General features: G+C 43.3%; 1 protein-coding gene across 2 annotated transcripts in view; it reads left to right on the top strand.

Moving 5' to 3' along the window:
- Positions 1–618: 618 nt before the first annotated feature.
- PDE7A (phosphodiesterase 7A) overlaps positions 619–16,753 on the top strand; it is a 1,871,135-nt gene continuing 1,855,000 nt past the window's right edge. For both annotated transcript variants that reach the window (XM_069621123.1, XM_069621122.1), the window contains exon 1: positions 619–1,789. In XM_069621123.1, coding sequence (XP_069477224.1) covers positions 1,652–1,789 — 138 coding nt within the window. In that variant the 5' untranslated portion in view covers positions 619–1,651. The remainder of the gene's footprint in view (positions 1,790–16,753) is intronic.

Below are 16,753 nucleotides of genomic sequence, written 5' to 3'. Positions count from 1 at the left end.
TGCCAGGTGGGCATAATATAAAGTAGCAGTGATGTGCTAAATGGGTTTACTAGAAATCTGCCAGGATGTTCAAACTAGGCATAATAGAACTAGGAAGCTAATCTGATAAATGGGCATAAATTTATTTGAAAATGGACTTAATGTATGTGCTAACTGGGTTTGCTGGAAACTGGCAATGATGGCTAGGTAGTTATAATGTAAACTGGGAATGATGCGAAAGGGCGAACTTCAAGTTAAGTAAATTCACATATACAGACAAGGTAAAAGAGGCTATGTATTCACAAAAAATGATTGGCGCCTTATGTCTCCTCCGTAACCCGCCGTCTTATTTACACAGTCCAGTGTAATTTAATGCCAAATGATTTTGAGACGCATTTCAGCCGGGAAACAACAATGACAGTTCAGAAGGAATTAAAATATTTTCTAATGTTTACGAAGTCTCCAGTAAGGTGTGCGTTACTGACAACGGGTCAGGCACGAAGAAATGTCACAACTTCAGCTACCGCCTGCCCTCAAGGTGGCTGCCAATGCGCATGCGCTTTAGTGCCTGTGCGTTCTATGCTGCGCCCCGCTCTGTACCTGGGAGTGCTGGCTGTGCTGTTGCGCGCATGCTCCGGGTTGCGGCAGGAGCCGGTGTGCGCGATGGGCGGGGCGAGCAGCGCGTGTTGCTTGTTGTTGTGCTGAGAGCGGCCCTTGGCAGGCTGCTGTGTAAGAACAGCAACTGCCTTAGGAGGAAGCAGAGCCTGCTGCATCCTGCACCCGGGAAGGTTGGTAGTGGGCGCCGCTGCGCGCAGAGGCAGCCTTACCCTCCTCCTTGTGTGATCTGTGCATCTTCTGGCCTGTGAACTAGAGAGGCGAAGCAGACCCCGCCGCTCCCCGCGGACCCCTGTCTCTCTCGGCTGCTCGTGCTGCCCCGGGGCCTGGCAGAGCGGTGAGACAGGAGGACCCGTCGCGGGACCTGCCGCCGGGGGTGCTGGAAGGCCTCTGACTGGGAAACATGGGAGTGAGGAGTCCTCCAGCAAGGAGAAGAGAGGCCGTCAGTCCACCGAATAGCCCACCTCTGCCTCGCAACTCCCCCGCCGCTCCGGGCAGCGGGCGTGCCCCGGCCGAGGAAGGCGAGAAGGACGCGGAGTCCCTCTAACGAGCAGCCGGAGCCGAGACCTTTCTGCCACCATCGAAACACACAGCCTGCGGAGAGAAAGGGTGCATCCCCCACCCGCCACTAAAAAACTGAGCCCCGCCGAAAGAGTACTTTAAGAGCTACAGAAATCCCCCACTAAGACAACACCTCACCAAAGTTAGAAACCCCCAACGATAGGCCTTCTCGATCAGTGGGAGAGGGCCAATTACTCCGCACCTTGAGAGCCGAGCCAGGGCTGAAGAAGTGGCCTGGGCAGGGTGTAGGTTTGTTTAAGTTAGTTGTAAAGTGGGGTGCCACAAGTGGTGCCGTCGGCTGACTGCGTGACACTGCCTTGCACTCCTTTGATTTAGGTTAGGTGGACTTCTGGTCAGGTGTCCGACCGCTGTGGTTTAAGTGGGCTGTGGGGGGCTCAGGTGGGCCGAAGTCGGTGCACTGGGTCTGAGATTGCTTCGCTGGGTGTTGGCCCTCAACCCGGGCTGGCGGCGGCCAGGCCTTCCGAGGACCTGTTCGATGGAAGTATGTTACCAGCTACCGGTGCTGCCCTTGGACAGGCCAGTTCCCAAGCACGTCCTGAGCCGCCGAGGAGCTATCAGCTTCAGTTCCAGCTCGGCCCTCTTCGGCTGCCCTAACCCCCGGCAGCTCTCGCAGGTAAGATTCCTCCACCCTATATACACCACAGACGCACCCCTTGATCAAGCTGCCCATGGGTTGCCTATACCCCAGGCCAGCCACCTCAAATAACCTGCTTCTGTCTGGAGACTATGTTCCTTTTTATTCTATGATTACAGCAACGTTTTATGTACGGGGTTGCCCACTTTACATGTCCTTTGCCAGCTTATACCATAAGATATTTACTAAAACGATCATTTAATGCCAGTGCCCTATGTCCGCTATAAGCGTAGACGCCCCCCAAGTTCGGCTTTCATGTGGAATTGCAATTATCCTACAGTAATTTTGCAAATGTTCCAGGCTGAATATTTTTTGCCCAAAGCGCACTACTGCCAAGATCAGGCCTGGCAAATTCTTAAAAATCCCACTAGACCTGCAGGCGAGTTCCATAGTTTATATACTCAACCTAAGAGAAATGCACTTTCCCCAAGGTGACTGGTGGCAAACTATTTCAGTGCTTTTTGTAAAATGGTCCATGTCACCATAAGCACGCTTCATATTTGCTGCAATGCTGTCAATCATGCACAGTGAAACCTGTATTTGCCATTTATTGCAAACAGTTTGTTTGCAATAAATGAGAAATAAGTTCCTAACATCCCTATACTTGCCAGCAAGGTTGAGTATCATGCAAATGGTACTCGCCCAGCATAAAAAATACTCGATGGTGGGCTAGTAGATTTTGCGAGCCCTGAAGTTGACTTACTGCAATTTGTTTCAATAAGATTAGTGGAGAAACACTGGTTGGACTGAACATTTGAATCAGTTCTTCCTAACTTGATTTGTCAAAATGTTCGAAATTTTATTGCAAAGCCATTTGTCTTGATGGAAGCTTGCCGTATCCCTCCTAGGGCATGGCCACCCACCCCCATACATCTGCAATTATCCACCACTCTAACTCATATTGCACGTCACCTCCGCCCCCAGAATGCAGCTAAGTCCCACGAAAAAATGCTGTCTAGCTGGCCACATAATCAGTCCCCTTGATTCCCAGTTCTCTGTGTGTCGCTAGCAGGGACTTTGTCACCCCTTCCCACCTTCGGGCTGGCTAAAATGCACACATGCATTCTAAAATCCTCTTACCAATTCTTATACCTTGGACTTTGGTCCTCCAATGGTGTTCACCCACACTGATTTGAGGCCATACCAATGGCACTAAGAGCTTTACAAATGCCATAAAACATAACAAGAACTGGTTATCCCCAAAATGACTACACCAATCTTTATCATTATGTACATGGCTATAACGTAGCCCATTTTTTATTGTAATAAGGTGGGTCCATGTGTCAAACTAGGTAATTATGTCTAAAGATTCTCACTGTTGCATAGACGGTCATGAATGGCTTGTCGGCAGATGGGATCTTTCTTCTGCATAGGATCGTTTTCACAAATGCCATATTTTGTGGTGTCATTTCTATAAATCCAGTGAGGGTTGTGGTGGAAAGAGCCAAGCAAAGCACATGGATTCGTGTCATCTCACGTTTATTTTCTAATGTCTTCGTCTGCATTCATTTGTGTTCTACTTTGTCGTTATAACTTTCTTTGAGATTGTGGTATTATATAGTGTGTACTGTTTTTTTTTTTGTTCAGACTAACATATCGGTTATTATTATGATTGTAGATTATAACTATGGTGGTATTCTCTCCAGCGAGAACAAGTTTGTTGTATGTTTGCAATGTTAACACTATTTACCCTTACATACAGCATATGCTATCTCAGTATTGTTAGTGTGGTTTATGCACGTTTTGATAATATCATGGACCCCTTGTATCTTAGTGGACTGGACCATTTAAAGTGGCATTGATTGCAAAAGTGTGCATTTAGGAGCGTAACATGTATGGTAGCAAACATATTTTGTGTATTGGTTGGTAACAGGAGTTAAGGTTCTGCTGCATGGCTTTGATTTCTTTAATGTCATCATGGAACTAAGGCATAGTTAACATCTTGTTATGCCATTCTAGTTATGAATTGGACTCAATAGGAGCAACATGTATTTTGCACACGTCCTCTTTAAGGTCCACAAGACAAAAGCGCTTCAACTTGTCATTTGAAGTTATAACATTCAACTAATTAACATTTTCTACGAGCAGACCGATTATTTCAGTCTTCTCAAAATATTTTTTTAAAAATTTGGATAAAAGTAAAATAGCTGACACGTAATGGTTCATTTTTATTTTTAATTAAGAGTAACAGCTATTATTTGAAGTGTGTTTGTCCCTACCCACGCAAAAGTTGCAATGGATTAGTGGGAGTCAATTTATGCCTGGTCCTAAATATTTGCAAAATGTAGTTTAAAACTTTTGCAGAGAGGTCATTTTTATATTTGTATTTAGTCTGAAAAGCATAATGTGTAGCTTCATTAGTGCAATGGCTAGGAACACTACTGCATCACATTTGACTTCACCTTGCATGTGCTGCTACCATAGATGGAGGAAAGAGTGCCCCCTTTGAATTGCTTAGGGTGAGGAGTAACTAGAACACGATTTTCTTGCTTGGGCAAACATGAAAAATGGCCCTTTCTTAATGAGGAGGGCTACAGGATTAAAGGCAATGACCCAAATAAAGAGGAAAACATAACTGTTTAATTGGAAAAGTAAATACACAGATCTAACTTGTTTTGTGATCCCGATGTTTGGTTGGCACTGGTCAGTGCATTTTAAATGTATATGCCTTTCCAGGTATCACTTGCCGTGCATTAAGTTATCTGAAGCACATTTTTAGTGATTTTAGATATTTGGAAAGAAGAGCTGTTATGGCACCAAATGGTTTCTTGGAATCTAGTGAATGCAAAATGTATGTATTTTCACATGTTCATTGAAATTATCGCAGGATTGACATGAATAGCTTGTGGTATTTGACCAGTCAGTACACAACTACTTTATCCCATAGTTATTCGCTTTACTGAAGGTCAGTTGTCAAAAATAGCGTGTTCCTTTTGGCATTGTTTGGATGGACATGACAAAGCCAATGGTTTTGATTTTGTAGATGTTAATGTATTTATTATAAAGTTCCCACAGGTCAAAACGCATATTCTCTACATTTTACAAAGCCATTCCCATTTGGTTTTGCCAATGTTTATTATTGTTGGTTTGCATTTTAAAAATCATTCGCAAATGCTTTAATTTCATGATGGTTCCCAGGTTGCCAAGTTTCCCGTTTTGAACCACTGCCTTAACTGTGTTTTTCTTTTCTCAATTAAATAACAACAGTTTTATTTCAGGATAACAAATCGTTTCAATACAACAAAATAATGGATAGGCAATCAGCATGAAACTTATAATAAAATAAACAGATTGCATAAACAATAAGAATAATAGCCACAGGATTTTTAAAATGTTAAACAAAACTTTGATACAATATTGTCAAAGATACCAATAATACACATACCACCACAAGACACACACTACCCCCCGCCCACCTCAATCCTCCCCCCCTCTTCACCCACTCTTAAGGAAATAAAACATAAACAACCAAACTCCGGCCACATATTAAACATAAAATTCATTAAATACACTCCATTGTTCATTATAACTGTGTTTTTCATTTTGCTAACCAGTGCCAATCATGCACCCCCCCCCCCCCCCCCGAAATGAACAAGTTATGCCCAGGAATCTGGTCCCTTTATAACTGATGTTATATCTTTACATAATCCACTTAAACCTTTTGCAATCCAGTTTGAGTGTTGAGACTAAACCTGATCACCCTAACTCTGAAACTTTCCAGAAGTAGTGCTACCCCCATTTTGTTTTACTATTGAAAAGCTTGTTATAAAATACACTGACAGGAAATACCACAAACTGCTTTAACAAAAGTGATGGACACTTAACTCTACCCGTATAGTAGTTGTATAAAACATCATGGAAACAATCACTCCCCATTGGTGAACAAATTGATTTGATGGCGGGCAAATATAACCTACCAGCATTCAGCGGCAGGTTGAACTCAGATGGACAAACCCAGCAAGTTATTTAAAAAGAAACTCCACCTCTTCCCCTCCCCCTCCCCCCCTCAATACTGGAAATTCGTATTGGTAAGTAGCTGTCTGCAAGTATAAGAGATGCTTTTAATGGAGGTTACTGGTATGGGGGAGGTGGGTGCAAACTATTTTAAGATGCACACCAAGGAGAGCAGGGGCCAATTAAGCCTCTGCCCAGCGTGAAAGCCCATATGTCTTGATCCTGACCGTAGACAGCTCTCAGGGAACAGAGGATAGTTGAAGAAGCTGGACCCCCTTTACAGGTTGTCGGGCATACATTAGTTTTCAAAAACTGATTAGCAGAGTTTGCTAATTAAAATGTTCTTGATTAGCAAACAAACCAATTTGATCAGCAATGGTATACTAATATTTTTAATGTCACCAGAAGTTGTTTCTACCCAAGGCATAAAACAAGCAACAATACAGCATTTTTGTGTACTGCTTAGGTCAAGATATTTGTGGAAAAGTCAGGTCTTGCAAATTCTTTAAAACTCTGCTAGACCTGCAGGTCTAGAAACTTAGTTTACCTACTTGACCTAAGAGAAATGTCCTCGACCCTTGGCAACAGATGACAAAAAAATCTAAATACGCTTTCTGTAACATGGTGCAAGTCACTAAAAACACACTTTGTTTGGCATGCTGCTGCCACCAGAGGCCAGCCATGCAGAGTGACACTTTTATTTGACATTTACTGCAAACAAAGTAAATATTAAATAAAAGTTTCAACCATCCCCTGCAAATGGTATTCGCCCCTCATAAAATCTATTTGACTATGAGAGTGGGCAAGTAGACTTTGCGTGCCCTGGATGAGTGTCTGTAAAAGGTTTGCTCCATGAATGGACACAAATAGATGCAATTAAAAGGCTCTGGAAACAGTTTGGTCACCTCATGCTTATGTTATACAAGGCAATCCTAATCATAGAGCAAATTGAGCTCTGCAGGCTAAACACGCTGGATGGTATTGCTACAGATCTGTAGATGTCCAGAATTGATGGAACTATTGATCACTGTTTTATGTACATATTTAGTTAGTTTTGTGTATTCAATATGTAAGAAACTAAGCAGAGTGGCTGGCGTAGCAGGCAGAGAATTGGACAAACTAGGTGGCGAATTCTAGTTTGTGGCCATCTTACTTCCAGGGTAAATGTTATAAGGCAACACAGTGATAAAGATAGAATGTACAGCAGTATGCGTTCAGCTCATGGGCCGAGCACTAGTTGCAGATGTATGCAACCAATAGGTCACAGAACTAGGTTTGCCAACTAATGTTTTTGGTGGTGCAAGCGTGCATATTTTCAAAAGTGTTCACTAGTCTAGATGATGCATCTTCTCCAATAAAATGAAATCTAGTTGTCACTGATTTAGATAGTCTAACCTAAACTTTACTGTAAAGCAGGGAGACACTGCAGTGTTTTACAGAAGCAATTATGCATTATCTAAGGAATGAAACTGCAGGACTCTTTTTCTAAAAAAAAAAAAAAAAAAAAGTTACCACATACTGGTTTTTTGCTAGATAGGATATATTTGGCTTAATAAAAGTGTCACTTCAATTAATTCTGGCTTGCAATTATTTGAAGAAAAGACATTCTTGACACAACACAAGCCTTTGGCACTTAAGCGTGGAAGAGATGATTACTGCAGTGAACAGAGGAAAAAAGGGTGGCGAGAGGTCTGAGGGCAAGAGAGGAATGCAGGGTGAGCTGTGCTTTCATTAAACAGGGCAACTTAAATAGCTATTTCTGCTCGGCAAGTGTCAATTTAATTAGCCAACCAACTGAATTGCGTAGCAAATTGCTATACAACACTGCTTATTTTATGCCTTGTTGGGTTATTGGAAATGGTGGGTGATGTTGAACAGGAACCCCACACTGGAAGAAAGGCTTCTGTCCAGTGGTGTTTTTATGATTAACCATACATGCTCAGAATATATTGTCTGCCCAAGATCACAAAGCTTTGTTACACAAATATGTCACAAAGCGCACAGTGCTTCCTTTTCCTTCCAATGAATATAAAAATGCTACATTGTCTATACGCACACACGGTCGCAGGGCGCTATTTGCTACATTTTATAATAAAACTCCTTCTGCCACACTCTTATTTTAACACCTGTTATGCTGTACTATAAATTTAATGCTGAATGGGATTTTTGGTTGTAAGGGACAGTGTGAAATCTGAGCAGTACTGTTCCCACTAATTAACTATCAATGCAATTGTTTATATTTTTCTGAGGTTATGTGAGTCGGTTGCATTATACTGCAATGGAACTCTACCAATACCATGTTCACCTTGAATTTAACACATGTTTCTTTGTAGGAAAGTGGAAGCTCCCGTTAAAGCACATCCACACACAGTTATTGCTTTTCTAATGGTACAATTTAATGACGTCCTGCAAATAGTGAATGACAACCAAGAGTGAGTTAAGGTGATCGGATTTAATCCAACAAAACCCTTGAAAGAACTTGTCTTGCCTAGCACTCTCACACAGGCCTTTGGAACTTTTCGGATGGAGGAGATGATTACTGCTGCACTTTCTCCATTAACCATCATCGCGGTCATAATCTGTGCAACAGGGGGCACATAGTTAAGGTGGACTTGCTTGAAAGAGTACTGAATTTCAGGTGCCTGTTGTGTTAAATGTTAACTCTCTCTTAACCAATGTTTTTTTTTAAACTGAATTTCAAAGATTTTTTTTGCTATGTACTTTTCATGTTAAATATGGTCACCCTAACTCTTTAAAAAAAAAATGTTTAACTGTCTTTCAGGGGTTTTGTTATACTAGTTTCTTTGGGGCCCACAGTCCATGTTGCACCAGTAGGTTTCACTGGCTGTAGCCACTATAAATGTGGCACCAATGGGTTTCTTTGGCGCTCACAACCCAATGGGCGTTGACAGTGACTGGTGGCAATGTTGCACCAATCATTTTCGTTTGGGGCCATGGCCACTGTACATGTTTCACAAAAAGATTTCTTTGGGCCCACTAGCCATGATCTTTGGTCGTGGTCACTGTACATGTTACAGGTATCGAAATTAAGATTGGATAAGCGGGAGCTAAAATCAGCACCCGGGTATCGAGCATTAACCAGTCAGCAGAAGTTACCACTGGGGAACCAGAAGCTAGTGCACAGTGTTCCACAAATCTAACGTCCACATTCGATACAAGCTTAACTTCTTGCTCATTTTTGATGACCCATTTTGCTTTAAATGTCATATAGATGTGTCCTAATGCTTATTTATAGATTTTCCCACATGCACAAAGTTAAATTTACATAGCGCATGTGTTTGCATCCGTTGGCCTGGGGATGCAAAGGTAGCTCCTGGTAGCTGTTGGTACCAAACTGCTACAAGCAGGAACTATATATGTCAGAGTTCCTTTAAATTTTGAACCCTGCGTTGCATTAATAGGTTTCTTTGGGGCTCACTAGCTGTGGCCTTTGGCTATAGTCGGTGGTGGCACAAAGACCCATTGCCCCAAGCCTAGTAGATGTGATCACTGCATATTTATTTCTTCGACTTCTATTTTCGTGAGATTCTCCCGATAATGCTAGAAAAGCAATAACTTTAATGCACTAACTTCCCCAGTTGAGGAGGTTTGGAGGAACCTGGGAATGTGCTGATAAAGTGGAACAATGTGCATTCAGGTGCTGGTATGGTTATCAGCGGTGATTTCAACTGCGAGTGCACAGTGGATGAAGACGGGGCGAACAGTGGGGAAGTGAATCTATTTACCATTGCCATTGACGCTGAGAGTCTTGGAAAGAAAGCGGCACAAGGCATGAAGTGGTCCCAATTTCTGTCTTGGTGGGGCTTCACCTAAACCAACGTAGTATTTGGTGAGATTTGGACAAAAACGCCCACATGGCAACATTTTGGAGATGAATCCACAATAGATTACATTTTTCCTAAAAAAAAAATATTGAAGGGGATAAGATCAAAGCATTTAAGATTGTGAAATCACCCAGAAATGATCACGCGATGTTCTGTCTCTTGTTGAGAGCAGGAATGCTGACCACAATCCATACTGGGGGCCCGACGAACTTGATGATTACGAGCAGAAAATGATCAGCTTGCAGCCCTCGCAAAGTCCATAAAGCAAGTTACAATCTTAATACTTGGTGGTCTCTCTTGTCGGAAGATTTGAGGAGTGAAGCTACTCTCCCCAAAAAACTTTGCATCTATTTTGGCCAAACTAGTGAGCACGGACTCTGATCAAAGGGTGATTCTGCGAACCCCTTTTGCATGAAATCACGCAAAACGTTCTGACACGGCGATTAAAGACCGGAAAAGGGATTTGTGGCAGAAACTGAAATAACTTGAAATCTCTACGAGGAAAGGATCGGGCTGGGCGGAAGGGGAAAAAAGCAATCGAGCGTGAGTATACCAACTGGCTCAAAGGGCACAGAATCCTAATTGATATTGCCAAAGAGCAATCTTTGTTTGAATGTCTGGTGGAAAAGGATACTAGAAGTATATGGAGGATACTAAACGGCACCAAGGAAAAACAAACAGCCCTCCAATCGTTTTGCATATCTGAGGCGGAGTGGTGTGCCTTCTGTCATAATAAATTCAATGCAGATAAACCTCTTGTGGTCGGACATATTATGCAGACTATTCCAACGCATTGCTAGTGGCATGGAATGTCCGGTCCACTGGCAATATGCAACTGTTGTGCCCATCTATAAGAGTGGGGACCGATTCAATCCAGAAAACTACCAGCCAATAGCAGTGATCAATTTGGCAGCTAAGATCTTTGAGAAACTGGTCTTAAAAGATCTATCAAGATGGATAGATAGGGAGAGAATGCTCAGTCCACTGCAAACAGGATTCAGGAAGAATGTAGGCACGCTTATGAGTGCAGCTGCCGTGCCTATCTGTATTTCAGATATTGGGTGGGGGGGAATATTGGGAAAACGCTATGTGGCCGCTCTGACTTTAGTGCTGCCTTTTGATAACGTGATCAAACGGAGGCTCTGAGATAAACCCAGAAGATGGGGTATTAATGAAGGTCTTCTCAGTATGATTCAACAGCTGCATAAGGAAAATACAATAACAATTCAGCTAAATAATCGGGGGGGGAAGTTCCAACCCCATTCAGATCACCAAAGGGGTAAGACACGGGTGTGCGGTGGCCCCCACAATTTTCAACTTATATTTAGCAGACCTTTTGGCATGAAATTTTACAGTGGGGAGATATGTGCCTAGATGGCAGGACCTGAGAGTTAACATCAACGCCTATGCGGACAATCTAATCTTGATGGATTATACGCTGGCAGGACTGCAAAGGTTACTTGATGGTGTACAAGTTTATCTAGCAACTAACCATCTTAAAATCAACCGCTTCAAGTCTCAATACGCTGATATTCACAACTAAACCTAAGACCAAGAAGTATAGGTGAAGGTAAATCGATCAGAGGTTACCAGTATAACATATCTAGGTTTTTCTATTTCGACTAAACCGCATGTAATGATCCAAAAGGGGAAAATGGAAGCTAAAATGGGTACGTCATTTTACTAATGAAAGTTTTAAAGAACACGCTATGTGTCTATTCTCTGCTCCCTCTAATTGAAGTATACACATTAAAGGTCACAGCCACAGTCTTATATGGCTGTGAGTTAATTTTCTTTGGAAATCAAACCTTTTTGGATAAATTGAAGGGTAAAATTTGGAAGACAGTACTGGGGTTGCCGAAGTTTACTCCGATTAGTGTAATCCGTTTGGAACTGGGTCTGACCTCTTGGTGTGCGCAGCAAGCACATCAAGAGATCGTTATCGCTGCTGACCAAATTGAAGAAGGGAAGGAAAACTCACTGAATGCCTGCATTTATGTGCAAATGAGTAATGGGCAAAATCTATCTTGTATAAATTCTCCAGGAAATGTACTTGCTATCAAAAATGTTATCGAACTGGAGGTTCCGATACTCCCTACATAAGGAAAAATAAGATAGAGATGGGATAAAAATAGCGATTACTAGGACTTAAATAGACTTCACTTGTATCAAAAGGATCAGTATCTGTATATGCCGCAGAAGTCCCTAAGATCCTATATACAAAAGTTTCCCTCTACAAAGCATTGAGATCTTTACCTGAGATGTTTGTCTTGGAGCTTTCCCAACATTGGAAGCCCTGGGTTCGAAATTACAGGTCCCTAGGGAAATGCGGGGCTGCCGAGTGTGTGGCTGAGTATTAAGTGAGTCACTCTCCCACCTGCTTCTTGAATGTCTGGGTTTTCTGGCCCTCTTGACTTTTATTTTTCTGGGAAGATTTCTGCACTCGACTGCGAGTGTCCTCACTGAAAAACTTTGGGTCAGAATTATGATGACTGCAAATGAGGATTTGATTCTTGCAGTGACTTCATTGTTGAAGATTATTTTCAAAGAGTTAGGCGAGGGAATGCTCCGGGGGAAGCAGATCTGAGAGAGGTTTGGGGAGAATAGTCTTTGCCCCAGGATGTTGGACGTATTCATGTCTGTATGGCCTCATGGTGGGGATGGGGTTACACTGGACCTCCAGAATAAATCAACCTGTGGACTATGGCTGCTAGGTCTGTGACTTGTGTTTGTTTCACTTGACTTTGTATTGTTAGTAGGATTTTGATTCATGTATGATGGAGCTGGCGACCGTTGTTCTGAGGCACTGTGTCAGTAGGGCTTTGAACTGCTTTGCTGTATTTTTATGTTCATAATGATTGTTTCTGTTACTAGTGTAAAAGTTTATTTTATAAACTAAAAACACTTTATTTTAATAAAAAACAAAAAACGATCCCACAATCCTCATAGGCACTACCTGGTGTCACCCTCTTTCTTTGCCCCACTCGCCTCAATTGCTTTTCCTTCCCTAGCCCTCTCGCATTAGCCCAAATCACTCTTTGTGTGATGCAGATTCTTTTTTGAGTGCGTCTTTAATTATTGCCTGAGGAGTATTGTGGTATTTCCCCCCCCCCTCCCAGTAAGCCGAAAAATGTTCTAATTGTAATTGGCTCCCCAAACCACCCCCAACTTCACATGGTGTCATCTTTCCTCCTGCCCACCTCTAACCCGGTGCGATTGCATTCTTTTCCTCCTCCAAATAGCTTTTTGAGCACTTTTTTGTTTTTGGCTTTCCCATGTATTCTATCACATGCCTCACTAACGCAGAGCAAAAAAATGACAGGTTTTCATTTCTGAAAGCCTCTTCTGCAAAGCACCATGTGAGAAATATAAACGTTTTTGGAAGTACCCCTTTCACTGTTAAATATTTTAAAAATTACTGGATGGTTTATCTCAAACCAGTCCAGGACATTAAGCCAATGATTTGTGCCCATGGCGTTTCTGATTTGCTTCAAATCCGTCTAGCGTTTTTTGCGCTATGGCTTCCCACAAATTGCACTTTTTTCTTTAATAACATTTTAATTTCTTTTACTGAATTTCTTCCAAAATGTCCTGTTTTAAGGTGGAGGGCAGGGCGTAACATTTTTATTTTGTGTGAAAAATGTCATACAAAAAGTTAGTGTATATATAATATCTACAGCAGAATTGGTACTTTATCTGGATAAAGGTTTCTGTGGGCCAACATAGAGGCTCTGCCCATCTCCTCAGTCCATTCATTTGCATATATCCACACACTGCATACACCCCTTAAAAATAAACAGATATTATGAAGGACATGCACAGAAAATGTCTCACCTCCGTATTGAGCTGTAGTGGAGTGAAAGAATAAAATCTAATCGGCATGTGGTATGGTACAGATATCTCCTGCCATAGCTGTTGGGGTGGTAATCGGATAAGAGCCTAGGTCCCTGTCTCATGTTGGTTGTGTGAGCATTAAGACCTCAGGAATGCAGCCATCATAAAACGTGATGGCGGAGAGCAAGCCGAATAGGGAGGGATGGTTTCTTCAAAAAATGCAGCCTGTTCCACTTCATAGGGAAAGGGACATAGAAAATGCTAGGCTGTATGTAAAAATGTGGAGAGTTGCTTACGGCTCGTGAGGAGAAAAGGGGTGAACATTGAGCAGTGGAAAGGAATGCAGTGGGAAGGAGCCCTTTCAGTGTTTTTTTGACAAAGGAGAGACTGCAGGGTTTTTGTACATTGGGAGGGTCGTCCCTGAAATATAGACGCACAAACACAAAATGGACCCGTCCAACAGCGTGACATGTAGGTGTAGCTCAGTAATTGATGGCTTTGTTACTGATTGAAGTAGTTGTTAACCAAGCACTCTAATATACATATTGGGTACTTCCAATGTCATAGACGGAGCGCAGTGAACTAGAAAGATGATATATACAAAAATATATTTATTCACGTCGGTAATTATTAAAAAACTGCAAAAAAGTGAATTGTGCCCCCCTTATGTAGTGACTGGTGCAGTAACAATCGTGTGTACAGATACGGATCAGCAATAATTAAGAAAGCGTGTTCTGACGCTTGATGCTAACCAATTACAGAAAAAGTGGTTCTGACACTTTAGGTATATGTGTCTTACTACCGTAGAATAGATCTTTACATAACAGTAAAGATCTAAAAGAGTGATCCCTGCCTTACTGCAGTGTATATTTTTTATATTGGAATGGAGAAAGTTGCTGTGGAATTTGAGAATTGATGGACTGGACTGGATGTTCTTTGAACGTTTTGCAAGTTTCATATATCTTCCAAAGAATCCATTTAGTTTTCAACCTTTTAGAAATCATTAGTTTGTGTGGTGCATATGAGCCTCTGTAGGCATACCAAAATATGGGCCTGGTTTACAAAGTTTTGTTTCGGGAGTAAGCCTGATTTACTCCTGTGTAAATTAGTAATGCACACTTGTCATAAGTTATGCCTCAATCGCACAAGAACTTGCATTCGATAGTGTGAGTATTTGAAGACGTTTTGATGTGAGATTGAAACAGTTGTTTAATTTAACACACATAACATTACTTCCTTCCAGACCAGCGTGTATGGGTGTTCTCAGTGGCATGCTGGAAAGTTATAGGTATTGTGAAGGATTATCTGAATGTGGAACTTCTACACTCGCACACGTGTTCTAGGTGCAATGTCTGGAAGTCTATGTAGATTTCTGAAATGGAACAGCTGTGCTAGAAGAATAATTTGTTAGAGAGGAAATGGAAGTGTGGATTTCTGTTTTCATTTTCTCTATGACGGGGACAAAGTTAATCCAGAGCAAGTTAGTCCCATGTCCGGCCATCAATTTTGAGTGCTGGCATACTCATATTTTCAGTTGTGTTGACACAAGCAACCTTGCAGCTGGTGTCTGGCTTTGTGTCCCGCAGAGAGAAATGCACACTGGAGCACTGATGGTTGTTGGTTATGGTGTTTTTGGTGTACATGTGCAAATGAAGATCTCAAACTTTAAACCTGCCCCTGCCTTCATTGCGCTCACTTTTGCTTACAGCATGAGTTGCCCCATAAAAACACATGAAGTGTGTACGCCAGTGGTTGTCCGATAACCCTGCAGAGGTGTGGATTTAGAGGGTGTTTGGGAGGCATGGGACCTCTGGGAGCAGGCATGGTTCCTTCGCAATGCTGGAGATGTGGCAAATGGAGAAAGTTTTCAAGAGTGTAGGAACAGGGAGGGGGCGGGATACAATCCATATAGCCCGTTTTCCAAGTGTCTCAAGTCTGGGTGTAGTTGATTTGCTTCCTGCCTCTCTGTGAAACCTAGGCCTTTCTCCCATTGTCTAGGTGTCTCAAATCTAGGTATAGTGGATGTACTGCCTGCCTCTCAGTGAAACCTGGGCCTTTCACCCACTATCTGGGTGTACTCCGCCCCTCCTCCATGGCTGACTTGCCCAACTTGACAGAGATACCACGACATCAAGGAAAAAGTAACCGCCCGACTCCCCCGCCCCACCTCCACACCACCGCCAAATAATGCACCCCACCCGGCTCTTGTCCTCTGCACTAGTGCCTTCTTTCTTGAACCCCCCCACATGCCACTTCACCCCACCATCTCCAAGCTTTGCACCCAACCAACCAAACCCCCTTGCCTCTCCCAAACCACAATACCCTCTGTAACTCTAGGTACAAAGGAACTCTAGCATGCCAAACACCTCCTGCCCCACCCATCTCCTACAGACACCAGCCCAACCCTCCTTCCCCACCGAGCCTCCACTGAGATTAATTACTGCCCCCCCACCCCCATTCCTGCACCCCGTGCAATTTTCAAAGCACACCTCTATGGTGCTCCAAGCATTATGACCCACTCACCTCTCCCTCCTACCCCCCCCCCAGACTTCCACTGAGATAATTTCCCCCAACCCCTATTCCTGTTCCCAGCGCAACTTCAAACTCACAAGCCACAAGAGCTACACGAGCCACCCCACAACTACCCCCCCCCCACCACCACTATTGCGGTATTGGTGGGGCCTGGAAACAGAACTCGCACACCCTGGCTAAAATTCCATCTACCCCTGAGCTACCATCCACCCACTCGTCCAGAGCTCCACCTCCCTAACTCCTGCTATAACTCCTCCCTGTGAACTACCATTCACCCACTTCTCCTGTGCTCCATTTCACACCATCTTTGCCATCCAACAGCCAATACGCATCCCATCCTCCCCTCCTCCACCCCTCCTCCTCCCCAATCACACACATCCTCATCCTCACCAGCAGCACCACTCCTGCTCTACCCCAAAGTCCACCTGTTAGGGCAACCCCTCTATGATCTCCGCACCCCCAAACTCTCCACATCTCAGCGAATCCCTTGCCTCACCTGCAGAACCCTCCAGCCCTCACCCCCTCCCCTTCACCCCCTGTGCATCCTCGACCCCATCCCCCACCTCTCTCCCCCAAAGACCTTACCCCTCAACCCCTTTCCCGTCTCTCAAAGTAGCTTATCTTGCCCTATCTAAAACAATTGTTTTCCCCCCTCTCACTCATGACACTCTCTCATACTCCCCTTGCAGCCAAATGCATAAAATGCCTAAAAGGCCCTCGAGTCTCCATACCTTGCCACTCCTTTGTGAGTCCAACCCAGCTATCCTTTCCCACCCCT

This window comes from Ambystoma mexicanum, chromosome 5q (assembly GCF_040938575.1).
Source record: "Ambystoma mexicanum isolate Mex_15411 chromosome 5q, UKY_AmexF1_1, whole genome shotgun sequence".
In the NCBI taxonomy this organism is placed as follows: domain Eukaryota; kingdom Metazoa; phylum Chordata; class Amphibia; order Caudata; family Ambystomatidae; genus Ambystoma; species Ambystoma mexicanum.
Note: the sequence above shows the minus strand (reverse complement) of the source record. Positions and strands in the feature narration are given on the sequence as shown.